The 17,084-nt window shown below is 42.0% G+C and overlaps 1 protein-coding gene across 2 annotated transcripts in view; it reads left to right on the top strand.

The window, feature by feature from the left end:
• The first annotated feature begins 12,327 nt into the window (after positions 1-12,327).
• LOC496623 (uncharacterized) overlaps positions 12,328-17,084 on the top strand; it is a 43,696-nt gene continuing 38,939 nt past the window's right edge. The window contains exons 1-5 of one of the 2 annotated variants that reach the window (XM_018090269.2): positions 12,328-12,822; positions 13,013-13,163; positions 13,285-13,538; positions 14,087-14,223; positions 14,411-14,660. In XM_018090269.2, coding sequence (XP_017945758.1) covers positions 12,783-12,822; positions 13,013-13,163; positions 13,285-13,538; positions 14,087-14,223; positions 14,411-14,560 — 732 coding nt within the window. In that variant the 5' untranslated portion in view covers positions 12,328-12,782 and the 3' untranslated portion in view covers positions 14,561-14,660. Of the gene's footprint in view, positions 12,823-13,012; positions 13,164-13,284; positions 13,539-14,086; positions 14,224-14,410; positions 14,661-17,084 lie in introns of those variants that run through there. The other variant, XM_031905032.1, reaches the window with a different exon arrangement.

Raw genomic sequence — 17,084 nt, 5'->3', positions numbered from 1 at the left:
ATGACTGGCACCGGTACCAGCGATACAGACACTCCAGCACAATGACTGGCACCGGTACCAGCGATACAGACACTCCAGCACAATGACTGGCACCGGTACCAGCGATACAGACGCTCCAGCACAATGACTGGCACCGGTACCAGAGATACAGACACTCCAGCACAATGACTGGCACCGGTACCAGGGACACAGACGCTCCAGCACAATGACTGGCACCGGTACCAGCGATACAGACGCTCCAGCACAATGACTGGCACCGGTACCAGCGATACAGACGCTCCAGCACAATGACTGGCACCGGTACCAGCGATACAGACACTCCAGCACAATGATTGGCACCGGTACCAGCGATACAGACGCTCCAGCACAATGACTGGCACCGGTACCAGCTATACAGACGCTCCAGCACAATGACTGGCACCGGTACCAGGGATACAGACGCTCCAGCACAATGACTGGTACCGGTACCAGCGATACAGACACTCCAGCACAATGACTGGCACCGGTACCAGCGATACAGACGCTCCAGCACAATGATTGGCACCGGTACCAGCGATACAGACACTCCAGCACAATGATTGGCACCGGTACCAGCGATACAGACACTCCAGCACAATGACTGGCACCGGTACCAGCAATACAGACACTCCAGCACAATGATTGGCACCGGTACCAGCGATACAGACACTCCAGCACAATGACTGGCACCGGTACCAGCGATACAGACACTCCAGCACAATGACTGGCACCGGTACCAGCGATACAGACACTCCAGCACAATGACTGGCACCGGTACCAGCGATACAGACGCTCCAGCAAAATGATTGGCACCGGTACCAGCGATACAGACGCTCCAGCACAATGATTGGCACCGGTACCAGCGATACAGACACTCCAGCACAATGATTGGCACCGGTACCAGCGATACAGACACTCCAGCACAATGATTGGCCCATCCTGACACAGATTGAGTGCTTATTGCCCCTGTACAGTCGTGTACATTTGCCCCAAATCTTCCTCCCACTTTAACATATTCTTACTTTTTTGAAACTCTCCCAAATTAGCCAAAAAGAATAAACCACTGACACCATTTCGGGTGCCCCCGGGGCAGAACAACAGGTCACTTTATATTTAATAGATAAAGAGCGGCAACAACATTGGGCTAAGATAATGTGATATACACAAATAATGATATAATAATAAATAACAAATAATGATATTGCTCATTCCCGGTCAGACTAAATTCTCTGCAAAGTTGGATAAAAGTTTTTTTGATTTGATTTCAGGGAATCTCGTTGGTGCCAAGTGGTCAGCTCTGTACCCGGTGTAATTAGCAACTGAGCTGTTAATGACATGATACTTCCGTGTCCCAACGTACAGTGTTCTCTGGTAGTTAATTAACTAATTGCAAATTAGCTCCAACCGAAGCAGGAAAGTGTTAGTGGGCTGAGCAATTGCCATGGAGAGAGAATAGCAATACAGTAACCCCTACTAGTACCACCCTAGTACTGCCCTAGTACTGCCCTAGTACTGCCCTAGTACCGCCCTAGTACCACCCTAGTATCACCATTGTACCGCCCTAGTACCACCCTAGTACCGCCCTAGTACTGCCCTAGTACCGCCTTAGTACTGCCCTAGCACCGCCCTAGTACTGCCCTAGTACTTCCCTAGTACCACCCTAGTATCACCATTGTACCGCACTAGTACCACCATAGTACTGCCCTCGACCGCCCTAGTACTGCCCTAGTACCGTCCTAGTACCACCCTAGTACCACCATTGTACTGCCCTAGTGCCACCCTAGTACCACCATTGTACTGCCCTAGTGCCACCCTAGTACCTCCCTTGTACTGCCCTAGTACCGCCCTAGTACCACCATTGTACCGCCCTAGTACCGCCCTAGTGCCACCCTAGTGCCACCCTTGTTCCACCCTTGTTCCACCCTTGTACTGCCCTAGTACCACCCTAGTACCACTCTAGTACCACCCATTGTACTGCCCTAGTACTGCCCTAGTGCCACCCTAGTACCGCCCTAAAACCACCCCAGTGCCACCCTAGTACCACCATTGTACTGCCCTAGTACCACCCTTGTGCCACCCTTGTACCACCCTTGTACCACCATAGTGCCACCCTAGTACCACCATTGTACTGCCCTTGTACCGCCCTAGTGCCACCCTAGTACCACCATTGTACTGCCCTTGTACTGCCCTAGTACCACCCTAGTACCACCATTGTACTGCCCTAGTACCACCCTAGTACAGCCCATCTCAGCCACTCTGATATATTGTACCATTAATTTATCAAAATAATCATTTCTAATATTAGGTACAACTAATCCGCCCTATTTCATCCTCGGGCCACGGCTTTTTATTCGACCAAATAGAGTGAATCTGAATTTACTTTAAACTTTTTATAAAGCCAAAGGGTTTGTTCATAGAAAGCTCACAAACATGAGAACTAATGGGAGGAAATATTGGCAGTTAACTGCCGCAGTTTTACCTCATGTTCTAGGAAATCCAAATGGTTAGCCGACTTACTACAACATTCCATTCTTAAAGGTGTCGGGAGAAATTTACATCCATCACAAAAGGATTTCACCTTCTCATTCTCATGGTACCGGAACAGACTGATTACGTTCTTACCTCGCTCAATCTGATTAGTCAAGTTCAAAGTGCAAACATCGGGAATTTCTCCTACTCCGACCCCTATTGATGTTTCTATTCCAACCCTTGTTCCTCCCAAATCCTTCATCCTGTGGAAATTCCCATTCTCTTTGGCATCTAGACCAGGTTTTACTCAAATGTTGAAGGAAAAGTGGAAAACTTTTCTCACTGACGCCCCCTATCCACAATGAAAGCCCGTTACTACAATGGGACACACGGAAAGCTTTTATAAGAGGAGAGATCACTGCCTTTAAAAGAGATTTCAAAGACGTTAGATAGTTTCAATACATATACATGTACATGTATATTTATACGCGTATACTAATGACGCGTTGAAAACGCGTAAGTTCAAACGTGCAAAACGCGTATAAACTGACACATCTCTAACTATAAAAAAAAAATAAAAAAAACAAAACATCACTAAAGCGTATTTTGGACTACTTAATCCAAATGGACTGCTGTCAATGTGGAGCTGAGCCTCCTAGGAAATGGGGGACTAAAACCGCCCTACTGAGATCCTAGGGGTCCCATCCATCTAAGGATTGATTGAACATGGTCAAGCTGTATCATTAAGAAATTTTGCTTCACCAAAAAGATAGAGCAATATTTTTACTATAATAAATTGATATATCCCAATAAGGAAGTGTACATACAGTAAAAACGATAACTACACCTAATACTACAACTAATGAAGTTGTATTCAGTTGCTAAGAGTTACGAGCAGTACGCTCTCCTCATAAGTTATTGTGTTATGCAGAGTACACAACTGGAAAAGTCTCCATCTCTGAGAGAGGGTTTATAGGATGTATTGGATTTATAAGATTTATGGGATTTATAACCTCTAATTAAGATCATTCAGTTTAGTATCTGGATAAATCGAATGCCATAAACTTGATCTCACCAGAAAGGACTGTAAATTTCCTGATCTGATTGCCCAGGTTTTTTCTGCATTGAGATTAAACTCTACAGTTTTAAGAATATCTTCAATTTTGGGAATTATTTTAGATTTCCAATTTTCTGCTTACACCTGGTAACCACAAAAATGTGATGAAAAATCAGTCTCTCCTTGGGAGGCAAGTCCATGGTCTTTATGTGGAGAAGGGCCATACTGGGAGGAATACACTTCAAATTCACAGGTAATTTCATAAGAAAAACCTCTATTTCCTTCCACAATCCTTGGATTTTAGGACATTCCCAAAAGATATGTTCCAAAGAACCTGCTTGTTTACAGTCTCTCCAACAAAGTGGAGTAACTTTGGTATCAAATTTGGCGATTTTTACTGGAGTGAGGTACCATCTCCATATCATTTTTAAGAGATTCTCATGATGAGACACACAGTGTGTGGACTTTCTCAGCGATTTGACTGCTAGCTCCCATTCCTCTTGGTCTAAATCTAACTGTAAATATTCCTGCCATCTTGTCAACTGACACCTAGGAGGTTCTACTCTATCCGATAATAATGTCTTATAGAACACGGATAGTCCTTTTTGAAATGTATTTTCTGGTAGTAAAAGTTTAGTAACTTGGGAGGGTAGGAGTAGTGGGGTTGAAGTATGGGTTTGTAAAGATTTCCGGATTTTGAAATATTTGTATTCTTCAGATTTAGGGATTAATTGTTCAAAAGATTTTAGTTCTGTATTTTGAAACAATTTATCTACTGTATCTAAGCCTAGGTCTATCCAATTACCTAAAGAGAGTTCTTTAATTACATTAGCTAACGTAGCTAAGGGGACAGGTTGAGTGATAGCTAATGGATTGCTAGAGCTTGATTTAATTAGATCTTTCCATAATTTCAGGGTATTTGTTATCATCATATTGGGTATTGATCTGTAAGTTTTCCATATTAATTTGGTTTCTAATAGGTTTTTATATGAGGAGAAAATTGTTTGATTTTGTTCCAACTCTATCCAGTGTTTAGTTCCATCCTCCGTCCAGATTACTCTAGACTGATCTAAAACTGTAATAAAGCTCAATGTCAGGTACGCCAAAACCTAGGTTTGATGCATGTAGTGTTAGTATTCTATTGGAAAATCTTGGTGATTTATTCATTAAGACAAATTTATTGAGAAGTTTTTGTAGGGAAGTAAAGAATTTTTTGGGAACTTTTACTGGGAGATTTCTGAAGAGATACAATACCATCATTTTGAAGGCAGCAGTCCTACCTAACCAAGAAAACTCGAGCTTGGAGAGAGCCTCTAGCTTGGTTTTGAGCCTGGAAATCCATGGCTCGTAATTTTCCTTGTATATCTGAGAAATTAGAGAAATTCCTAAGTATTTGATTGACTTTTCAGACCAAGAGTAAGGGGAAGACTTTTTGAGCGACTGGATTGTATCTGAGTCCAAATTACAGGGTAGAATCACTGCTTTATTTTTATTGAGTTTATAATAGGAGATTTTTGAAAAGTTATTTAATTGTATTTCTAAATTTGGTAGTGATATTAAGGGATCTTGCAAATATAGCAAAATATCATCGGCATACATGCCTAGTTTTGTTTCTGCATCGCCAACTTGGATACCATGGATCAATTGATTGTTGCTAATCTTTTCTGCAAGAGGTTCAAGGGTAAGTATAAAAATTAAAGGGGAGAGTGGGCATCCCTGACGTGTTCCATTAGTAATATTGAAAGGAGAAGACAAAGAACCAGAGGACAATACCATTGCTGATGGCTGGGAGTAGAGTGCCATTATAGCCTTATACAGGTAACCAGTACAACCAAACTTTCCCAGTACCCTTGACAAGTAGGTCCAGTTGACCCTGTCGAACGCCTTCTCCGTGTCCAAAGAGACAAGCAGAGAAGGCGTCCGACCGAGCTCAATCCTGTGTAAAAGAGCCAGCACCTTCCTTGTGGCATCATTAGTACCTCTTCCTTTCACAAAGCCGACCTGATCAGAATGGACCAGTTGTGGAATTAAGGGGGCTAGTCTGTTAGCTATAACTTTAGCATCAATTTTTAAATCTGTATTTAAAAGAGATATGGGCCTGTAACTACTACGGTCAGTTGGGTCTTTGTTTTCTTTGGGGATAGTAGTAATGATTGCAGATAGTGATTCTCTAGGAAAAGTACCAAGGGTTGCTACTTCATTAAACATATCTGTCAATGGTTTAGAAAGAATATTCATAAATGTAATGTAGTAGTGGGGCCTTGGGGCCTTGTCTCTCTTAAGTGTTTTTATTGCAATTTCTATTTCATGATGACAAAAGGGATATTAATTTGTTTCTGTTCAAATCATCTAATGAGGGGAGATTTATACTTTCCAAGTACTGGTCAATTTCCTCACAAGTGGGTTCGCGAGTATCAGAGTGCTGACGTAAATTATATAGGTCTTCATAGTATTTTGCCAAGGCATTAACAATTTCAGTAGGATGTTGTGTAGTTACACCTGTGTGTGGATCTTTCACCTTAAAAATTCTCTGGATTATCCTGCGGCCCTTTATCTTCTGAGCCATAACTTTCCCATTACATTACATTACATTAACATTTATTTATAAAGCGCCAACATATTCCGCAGCGCTGTACAATAAGTGGGTTACATACATTGGACATACAGAGTAACATATAAAGCAATCTGTAACCGATACAGGAGGGGAAGAGGGTCCTGCCCAAAAGAGCTTACACTCTACAAGGAGTAACATATAAAGCAATCAGTAACCGATACAGGAGGGGAAGAGAGCCCTGCCCAAAAGAGCTTACACTCTACAAGGAGTAACATATAAAGCAATCAGTAACCGATACAGGAGGGGAAGGGAGCCCTGCCCCAAAGAGCTTACACTCTACAAGGAGTAACATATAAAGCAATCAGTAAAAGATACAGGAGGGGAAGAGAGCCCTGCCCCAAAGAGCTTACACTCTACAAGGAGTAACATATAAAGCAATCAGTAACCGATACAAGAGGGGAAGAGAGCCCTGCCCAAAAGAGCTTACACTCTACAAGGAGTAACATATAAAGCAATCAGTAACCGATACAGGAGGGGAAGGGAGCCCTGCTCCAAAGAGCTTACAATCTACAAGGAGTAACATATAAAGCAATCAGTAACCGATACAGGAGGGGAAGGGAGCCCTGCCCCAAAGAGCTTACACTCTACAAGGAGTAACATATAAAGCAATCAGTAAAAGATACAGGAGGGGAAGAGAGCCCTGCCCCAAAGAGCTTACACTCTACAAGGAGTAACATATAAAGCAATCAGTAACCGATACAAGAGGGGAAGAGAGCCCTGCCCAAAAGAGCTTACACTCTACAAGGAGTAACATATAAAGCAATCAGTAACCGATACAAGAGGTGAAGGGAGCCCTGCCCCAAAGAGCTTACAATCTACAAGGAGTAACATATAAAGCAATCAGTAACCGATACAGGAGGGGAAGGGAGCCCTGCCCAAAAGAGCTTACACTCTACAAGGAGAAAGGGTTGAGACACAAGGTGTGGGAATGGGCATGACCAGAGTTGTGAGAGGTGGGGCACAGGGTATTGCTAAGCTAGATTAGGGTAAGACAGCTTTATTCCTGTCATTGTACCAGTTTTCTTTCAAAATGATGTGCCATTTATCATACTGCTGGAACAATATCTCCCTTAGTTCCTGTCTAAGCCCTTCTACTTGAGGAATTAATTCTGTTTTCTTTCTGTCATAAATTTCCTTTTCCAATACTTTAATCTCTTTTAAAAGTGAATTTGTTTTTTCTTTCCTTTTTCTTTTGACAATAGAGCTCTGCTTAATGGATACTCCTCTCATATAGGCCTTATGGGCATTCCATAAAGTGGATCTAGAAGTTTCCTTCTTATCATTTAAAGTAAAATAATTATTGAAATGTTCCTTAATCAGGGGGGTTAACTGTTGTATTGAATGTAGTATTGTTTTGTTCATCTTCCAAAGGTAGGTAGTAGAGGGAAAATCTTGGATTTGGAGTCTAATTTTGATGGGTGCATGGTCTGACCAAGTCCTTGTACCAATTTCTACACTTGTTAAAAGGGGTCATGTAAATGTATCTACAAGGCAATGATCAATTCTCGTATAGGATTTATGCAGAGGAGAATAATAAGTAAAGTCCTTTTCCCCAGGGTGTAGACATCTCCATGCATCGTATAATTCATTAATGTTAATAGGGTGGGTCGTATAACAGCCGGAGGACTCTTCCTTACTGAGGAACAGTCAATGATGGGACCCACAGCTGCATTCAAGTCTCCTATAATAATTTGATGTCCTTTTGAAAAATTTTCACTCTTTTTTATATTTTTGTTCAGGAACCTGATTTGATTTCTAATAGGAGCATAAAGATTAACGATTGTATAGATTTGTGAGTTGATTTTTATAGAAATGATTACCGATCTCCCATCATTACTACTATATGAGTCTAATACTTCTATCCCAGAAGAGTCTCTGACTGCCACACATACACCGGCCTCTTTTTTTCTTATTAGCGTAGAGTGATAAATAGAAGAAAACTGGTACAATTTAAATTTAGCAAATCCTTCCTCATTTAAATGAGTCTCTTGGAGACAAACCAAATCAATACTATTGTAAGAAATCGTGTATTTGGGTGCCATTATTTGTGATATATATAAATATATATATATGTGTGTTTGTGGCTCTATTGTGTTATACACTGAGTATGGGGGGAGCTCTACTGATTACTAAACTGATTACTATAAACCAGTTGTTCAAGTAAATCTCCATATCAAAGGGTTTTTCTGTGGATGGTGGGACAGTACGTCTCCGAGAAGCCATAAAACTCAACAGTTACTCAACAAGGGGCAAGGTGTGGTTTTTATCAACCCCCATCTGATCAGTTGGTATGTGGGGGCAGTGGCTGAAAGGTGCATAAATGTGGGCTGGACGGTGGTCAAGGGAGAACCGGGGGAGAGCAACCTGGGAAGAGCAACCTGGGAGAGCAACCTGGGAGGAGCACCTGGGGACTGGATCAGAAGTGACTGGGCAGGATGTGAGACAGACCGGAGAGAGAAGAGGCCATGGCTAGAGAAAAGGAACGAGATCACCATGTTTTTTGTTTATCGGTAGCTATAATGTAGATTTTGTCATTAATCTGTAAATGTAAATAATGTATAAATATTGTTTTTTGTTAACTAATCATTTAAGTGTAACAATCCATTGATTTGCTACTCAATATATTCATTTTAATATACACTTATTGGTGTGGGTCATTTGTCTGCTTCTCAAAAGAACCGAAACCCTAGTAAGAGGGGTGATTAATATTATTATTAATATTATTATTATTATATATAGTCAAAATCTTACACTATCTTCTTTAACTAACCTTTGTAGCATATATCTTTTCCTGTGAGAGTTGAGGCCTCTCACATTTAGAGACATAATATTAAGAATTTTGAGACATGTAACAAAAACATTCTGATAGACCATATATTTGATATCACCTTTAGAACTCTGCAAAGGATTTCCTGGAGATTTTCAGCCCCAGTTATACCAAATGAAGAAAGACTATAATGTCCACAACGCTCAGCACTGTTTAGGAAGAAAAAAATTAGTAAACAAGAAAAAAAGAACAATAAAAAAAGTGGTATCATAACCTTTGACATCACTAATCAGGTAAACTGAAAAAGAACAAAAATAAAATGGTTAGTGACCAAATGAAAGGTCAGGGCCCTTAGGCCTCAGTTCACGGCTGCGAACAAGAACAATTCTCCTCAGCAAAATATTCCAGGGGAGAAAAGTTCAGTAGGGGGAGAAAGTTTGTGGTGTAGAAACACTTGAAGATTTAGTTCCTTCAAGAACCTCCTGATGCAGTAGAAGCTTTATTTTTCTCTTTGCCTTTGTCTTTATCTTCTGCTTCTTTTGCAGTGGACCACTCCATGTTTGCACTTGAGCCTTTATCCTTGGGATTTATCGCCTGCATGTTCCACTGGGATAACAAGTCCAAGCCTTCCTTAGGTGTTTTGATCACTGAGACAGTGCCAGATCTGCAGATGATGAGCTTAGTGGGAAAGCCCCAATTATATGGGATTTTTTGATTTCTTAATGTGGCTGTGCAAAGACGTTAGATGAACGTTTATTGGAATTAAGCAAAATCCAAAATGAAGCCAATATTTCCTTCAAACTTCTCACCTTTAATTTGAGGACTCATTGAAGGAAATGAAAACATGGCGGGATAAAATAAACCAAGAATATCATAAATCCAAGTATTTCGATCTGGGCAACAAGGCCAATACACTTTTAAGTAACCTCACTGAATCCTGAACTAATCATAACCAAGTTTCAGCTATCAAGAACGAGTCAGGGGTTTCCATACATACGAGTTTCCATACATAATCCGGTGGATATAACTGAACTATTTCAACGCTACTATGAAGACCTTTATTCCCAATAACAAAAAGGACAGGACTGAATTCTTTCAGAATGTAGATTTCCCTAAGCTATTGATTGAAAAACTGGAAGTTTTGAATTTACCCAACTCTGAAGATGAGGTTGGACTAGTCATTTCCCCTTTAAAACAGTACAAACTAGGAGGGTCTTATGGGCCCATTCTACAAAAGTATGATTAACACATTTACTCCATTTTTGACACAGATGTTTAATAATATTATATTTAGTAAACAAGCTCTTCCTTTCAGCCTAACTAAACTTATACGCAAACAAGGGAAATACCCCACTCTTGTTAGTTCTTATAGACCAATAGAATTAATTAATCAAGATATCAAAATCCTCACAATAATAATTTGGAACAGATAATCGACAATTTCTTCTGAACAAGGTGGTTTTATTAAAGGTCAGACAGGCAATGAAAACATTAGATCATTGATCAAAGTCATACATGCTCCCAAATCTAACAGAGCTCCAGTTGCCTTAGTTCGAATAGACACTAAAAAAGCCTTTGACAGAATCAACTGGAATCCCTTATAGGAATCTCTCACAGTTTCTGGGTTTAGAGGTATTTTTGTAGATCTTATACATCTGCTTTACTCTACTCTTCCCCCACAACACAAGATATTGCAGCAGATGAGCTATCTCAACTACTCCATTTGAGAAGAGAAACAAGACCGGGTTGCCCTCTCACACCTTTACTATTAAATCTGGCCTTGGAACCTTTAATTAGAACCTTAAAAAACTCCAAATACTTACCTGGACTGGAAATAAACAACACATCAAATAAGCTAACTGCTTTTGCGGATGATATCCTCCTGATAGTTAAAGAACCAAATGAGAACCTTCAAGGCTTATTTACCATTCTTGTTCAATATGAATCAATTTCAGGATACACAATTAACATCCAAACAAAATACTATATGATAAACCTGCCTTTGCTTTTGAAACACAAGGACATCATATTATTAGACTCTGCTCTCACAAAATTCCTATGGAATGACAAGTCTCCTAAAATTGCTTTATCAAAACTCAGAAGTCCAAAATCTAGGGGTGGTCTGGGGGTCCCTAATTATTGATTGTTCAATTTATCACCCTAACTCGATATATTATTGAATGGCTCTCTATGTCCAGCAAATACACCAATCCATTATTGGAATTGACAACAGAAACCCAAGACAATGTATTAGTACTACTGCACCGTCCATGGAACCATCAACCATCTGAAATTAAACTGAACCCTATCTACAGAGACACCTTCACAGTTTGGAAATCCCTTTATAAACTGTATAAATCTAATTATCAGATAACACCTTACTTCCCTACCCTAAATATCATAAATCTTCCATATTCATCATTCTTTCTTCTCAACTACCTGGAAACAAAAAGGTATAAGGCTCCTCCAAGATATGTTTTACCGAGTGACGGCTACAATATTAACTTGGGAAGATTTTTTGGACAAATTCTCAACAAAGAAAAACTATAGTATTTCCAAATCTCTCACTACCAATAGAATTAGAACAATTCAACAGAACCGATGGCTAAATCCTTCTCTCAATCCACATCCTATGGAAAAAAACAGCACAGAAATGGTCTTCATATCTCAACCAGCGTTGAGATAAGAAGACCATTTCTGTGCTGTTTTTTATGCATCTTTCCAGAGAATTTAGTAGCCTCAAACATTTTGATAAACTGCTACTCACTGAAACATGGAGGGGCCAACATAATTGACTAAAACATCTCAGCTATAAAGGATTCAATTAGACCAACAGCTTGCTTACCAATTGCCCTAAATGTGGTGTCTTACAACCCAACTTATTTCACAATTTATGGGACTGGCCTTTCATAAATGTGTTTTGGAAAGCTGTTGAAGACCATTTTTATTCCACTAGCCTTCTACAAATTGTTTTCAATCTACTAACGTCTTTCTTGCCTACAATGACTAACCCACTGGATCCATCTAAATTTTCAAGCAAGTCCAACAACTCTCAACATTTAAGATATCTCAGTGTATTATTAGCTGCCGCTAGACGGGTCAAACTCAGAAATTGGGTTCAAACTTCCCCTCCTACAAATCTTGAACCCATTGCTGAAATCTATGTGTAATGGAAGCCACTTCTTATTGAACTATTAACTCAAGGAACTGTGCTAGATTTTTGGCCAATTGGAAACTATGGAACACCCAATCCATTTTCTATTGTTCCACCAATTCCCATTCATTCAATTTAATCAATTTCATTCATTTTAATATATATTTTGCTTTCTGTTACTTTCTGTTACTGGACATATTATTGTCAAAAGGGATGTGTTTAAGCTTTTTTTGTGAAATGCTTAATGAAAATATTTTTGAAAAAAAGGAGGTAAAAGAACTATTTTTATCCAAGAATTTGAATGGAAGGTCTCAGTGCCTGTTTGAGCTCGGTGGGGAGGAATCAGAAAGAAATTTAACCCTGTGTTTTCTCATCCGCTGCCCCTGAATAAAGGTAAAAATAGGAACGAACTGCAAGAAATAAACGAGAGCGAGTGTAATGACAGCTGTGCAATCTGCTTAGTGTATAAAAAAAGAATTTCACAGAATCTAAACATATACGATAAGCCTGAAATCTACTGGAAAATACAAGATTATGTGTTGTCCTGTGTTAGTCCCATCGCTCCACCAAGGCCACTGATATTCATGTTTGTCGTTCTATATTTATATATACATAGAGGTGAGAGGTGAGGGCTAATTGGTCGTTCAGGTATAAATACTAGAAGTTCCTACTGCAGAACATCCACTTTGGCCACATCTCCACCATGAAACTTCTCCTGATCTGTGTGCTCCTGGGAGCCGCCGGTGAGTCCTCTTGCCCAATGCCTCCTCCTTAATGAGTCTCTTCTCCTCTTCTTTATATTATATGGTACAGCTCTTTCTTGTTGTATCTTAGGGGGAAAGTCCTTACATCTACTGACAATTAGCGCCAATGACTATATGGCTGTGTAGATAATATTTAGACAACATGAGTTCATGTTCCTTCCCTTCCCAGCTGCCTTTGATGATGATAAGATCATTGGAGGTGCCACCTGTGCCAAGAACTCTGTGCCCTACATCGTCTCCCTGAACGCTGGCTACCATTTCTGTGGGGGGTCTCTGCTCAATAACCAGTGGGTCGTGTCTGCCGCTCACTGCTACCAAGCGTAAGTAAATGGTCCTACACAACATGACCATCTCCATGGTTCTCCAAATAGAATTTCTTTTCCAGTGTTTGTTGAACTTTCTCAATATTCCATTTTCTTGTTCAATTCTTTTTTCCTGAAGGAGCGTCCAGGTCAGGCTGGGGGAACACAACATCGCCGTAAGTGAAGGAACCGAGCAATTCATCAACTCTGCCAAGGTCATCAGGCACCCAAGCTACAACTCCAGGACCATAGACAATGACATCATGTTGATCAAACTTGCCTCTCCCGCCTCCCTCAATTCTGCCGTAAACACCGTGGCTCTGCCTTCTAGTTGTGCCGCCGCCGGTACCAGCTGCCTGATCTCTGGCTGGGGCAACACTTCCACCACTGGCTGTAAGTTACCAGAACAAGTAATGTAGGTTCTGTACAAAGGTTCTGTATCAACAAATACTAATTTCTTTGTTACCAACACAACTGCTAGTAAAGCAACATGTAAATGCAAGGCAATTAGTAGCTGATCATTGTAGCTGGTTAGAAATAGGTTTATTTGCTTTGTCTTGGGGACTTTTTAACCACAACAACAAACCCATCTCAATGAGTAGCAGCAACATTGTCTTTAACTCACAGTTGGGCAATTCTGTTGGAACAAAATGAATCCCCCACAGACCACACAGGGATATAATCTCCACCTCCTTATTTCAATGATTGGTTGAGAGGAAGAATGAAGGCTCCCCTGGCAGAACCATTTAAACTCTGCTCACAAATACTGTATATGTCCCTGGTCAGAACAGGTTCTGGTGCCCTAATCGCTGATCCAGTAGTGTCGGGTGCTGTGTCTTCATCTACAGCTCAGTATGGGGAAAAAAACATGTTTGGTAAATGTGAATAACAGATAATTGTTGCCAATATCTCATCATTTAATATCCACACTTTTTTTTCAGCCAATTACCCCAACCTCCTGCAGTGCCTGAATGCCCCCATCCTGACCACCGCCCAGTGTTCAGGCGCCTACCCCGGGCAGATCACCAACAACATGTTCTGTGCCGGATTCCTGGAGGGTGGCAAGGACTCCTGCCAGGTAACTCACCCCATCCCCCTGATGCCCCAACAGTAAATTCTTCTAGCTGGGTAATGTTGTAGCTGAATGTTGTTTTTAGGGTCATCACCCCAATAATTCTCCATCTGCTTGAGGGTTCATCTTCCATAAGAAGTATTGAAACTCCATCTGAGATCTGTCCAATAACAATCTTTCTTTTTTGTTTTAGGGTGACTCTGGTGGCCCCGTTGTGTGCAATGGACAGCTGCAGGGTATTGTGTCCTGGGGTATCGGCTGTGCCCAGAGGAACTACCCCGGAGTCTACACCAAGGTCTGCAACTACAACTCCTGGGTCCAGAGCACCATTGCTGCCAACTAATCCTTTAACTTATTGGGAAGTCTCAGTTTTGGTTCTGATTCTGTGGAACAAATAGAACTTGTAAAAGACTGAAATAAATAAATGGTTTATTAAGTCTGCACATTTACTGTTGGGTCTTTGCTTGATAATCACCCAGAGCCTCCAGGAATGTCCATTTGTACTGACATTAAAGGGGGACAAGTCATGTTTATTTCTGTATCTCTCTTCTGGTTGGAGCTGTAGCCGGAGGCAAAGAAAAAAGCCATCAAGTGTTCCTTTCCCACCAACCAAACCAACCATAAGTGGTTATTGGACTCTTCCCAACTCTTATGTACCTGTATAACTTACACTGGATACAACTCGGTGATGATAAGAAAAGTTAGTAGAGTTATAGGCCCACATACCCGTTATTGCGTAGCCCAATTCCTAAACAACGCAAAAATCCATAATCACATGGATTGATGGGATTGTTGGCCCAGATATTGGAGGGAGCAGAAGTCAGGCTTATAAATAGCCAGTAAATATAGAAGGCAATGTCATGTTTAGAGGGTAAATGGAAATGGTGGGAAATGGTGGGAAAGCTGTGTTACATGAGTGATCTTTAAAAACAAAAAACACTTCAGAAGAAAACAAACATCCACTGGAGCAAAAACACCTCTACTAAAGGCCAATGTGGCTCCTTTAGGGTCACTAGTTCCACACACAGACTGGGATAGCAGGCAGTGAACCCAATGGCTCTCCTTCCCCTCAGAGCTCCAAGGATGGACCATCTCTATGGTTTGCAGAACTTCCTGCCACCAACCATCTCCTCAAAGCGTTAGTGTCAGGTTTCCACACAGGTCGCTCTACTGAAATGACTCTAACTAAGGACATTAGTGATCTCGGTGACCAGGAACATTAAATAACCTGCAAATGCTTGGTATTCGTGGTACCAGTGGTTCTGCTCCATCCTGGGTCTCATCCTATCGCTCTTTAAAGGACCCTTCAGTCTAACAGTCTCTAACAGGACTTCTTCTCCTGTTCCCCTCTCTGTTGGGGTGCCTCAAGGGTCTGTCTTATATTCCCTCTTTACATTCTCCCTCTTGGTGGCCTCATCACGTTCCTTCTGTTCCTCCAATCACCTTTATTCTATGACACAGAGATGAACCTTTCCTGCCCTGATATGATCTACGATAGCTGCCCCCCCCACCCTGAATAAGACTGAACTGCTCGTAATCCCACCAAAGCATGGCCCCCTCTCTCCATTTAACATTCCCTAACAGGCACTTGGATTCATGCAAATCAATCTAAAAAGGCATGATGGATTTGCCCAGTTAAGTCCCATTAAGGGTATAAGTGGGGGCAGATTGTTACCCCCCAGGTGCATGACCTTACATTTACCCACACTGAATACCATCTGCCCCTTAGCCCCCAGAGTGCCAGGTTGCCCAGACCCTGCTGCAAGGTGCCCCACCCTGGGGGGGAAGAATTGGGCTGCAGAGTTCTGTGCCAAACACTGATACATTACTTACTGTACCCCCCCAAGTCATTAATGAACAAGTTAAACAAAAGTGGCCCCAATACAGAACCCTGCAGGACCCACTAAGGATCTTACTCCCAGTAGAGAATGTACCAGTGACCCCCCCATCTGTACCCCACCCTGTGCCAGTTTCTACTCTACAAACAATAGAAAAGACCAAATGCACTTAATTTAGAGAGTAGTCATTTGTGGGGCACAGTAGCACATGCTTTGGCAAAATCCAAATAGATCCCCCCTACTGCCCCCCCACTGTCTGACTACTGCACCCCCAATGTCTGACTACTGCATCCTCACTGTCTGACTACTGCACCCCCACTGTCTGACTACTACACCCCCACTGTCTGACTACTGCACCCCCACTGTCTGACTACTGCACCCCCAATGTCTGACTACTGCATCCTCACTGTCTGACTACTGCACCCCCACTGTCTGACTACTGCACCCCCACTGTCTGACTACTGCACCCCCACTGTCTGACTACTGCACCCCCACTGTCTGACTACTGCACCCCCACTGTCTGACTACTGAACCCCAACTGTCTCACTACTGCATCCCCACTGTCTCACTACTGCACCCCAACTGTCCGAATACTGCACCCCCACTGTCTGACTACTGCACCCCCACCGTCTCACTACTGCACCCCCACTGTCTGACTACTGCACCCCAACTGTCTGACTACTGCACCCCAACTGTCTGACTACTGCACCCCCACTGTCTGAATACTGCACCCCCACTGTCTGACTACTACACCCTCACTGTCTGACTACTGCACCCCCACTGTCTGACTACTGCACCCCCACTGTCTGACTACTGCACCCCAACTGTCTGACTACTGCACCCCCACTGTCTGACTACTGCACCCCCACTGTCTGACTACTACGCCCCCACTGTCTGACTACTACACCCCAACTGTCTCACTACTGCACCCCCACTGTCTGACTACTACACCCCCACTGTCTGACTACTGCACCCCAACTGTCTGACTACTGCACCCCCACTGTCTGACTACTGCACCCCAACTGTCTC

Source organism: Xenopus tropicalis, chromosome 7 (genome assembly GCF_000004195.4).
Source record: "Xenopus tropicalis strain Nigerian chromosome 7, UCB_Xtro_10.0, whole genome shotgun sequence".
Classification (NCBI taxonomy): Eukaryota; Metazoa; Chordata; class Amphibia; order Anura; family Pipidae; genus Xenopus; species Xenopus tropicalis.
The sequence above is the reverse complement of the archived record's forward strand: the minus strand, read 5'-3'. Positions and strand labels throughout refer to the sequence as shown.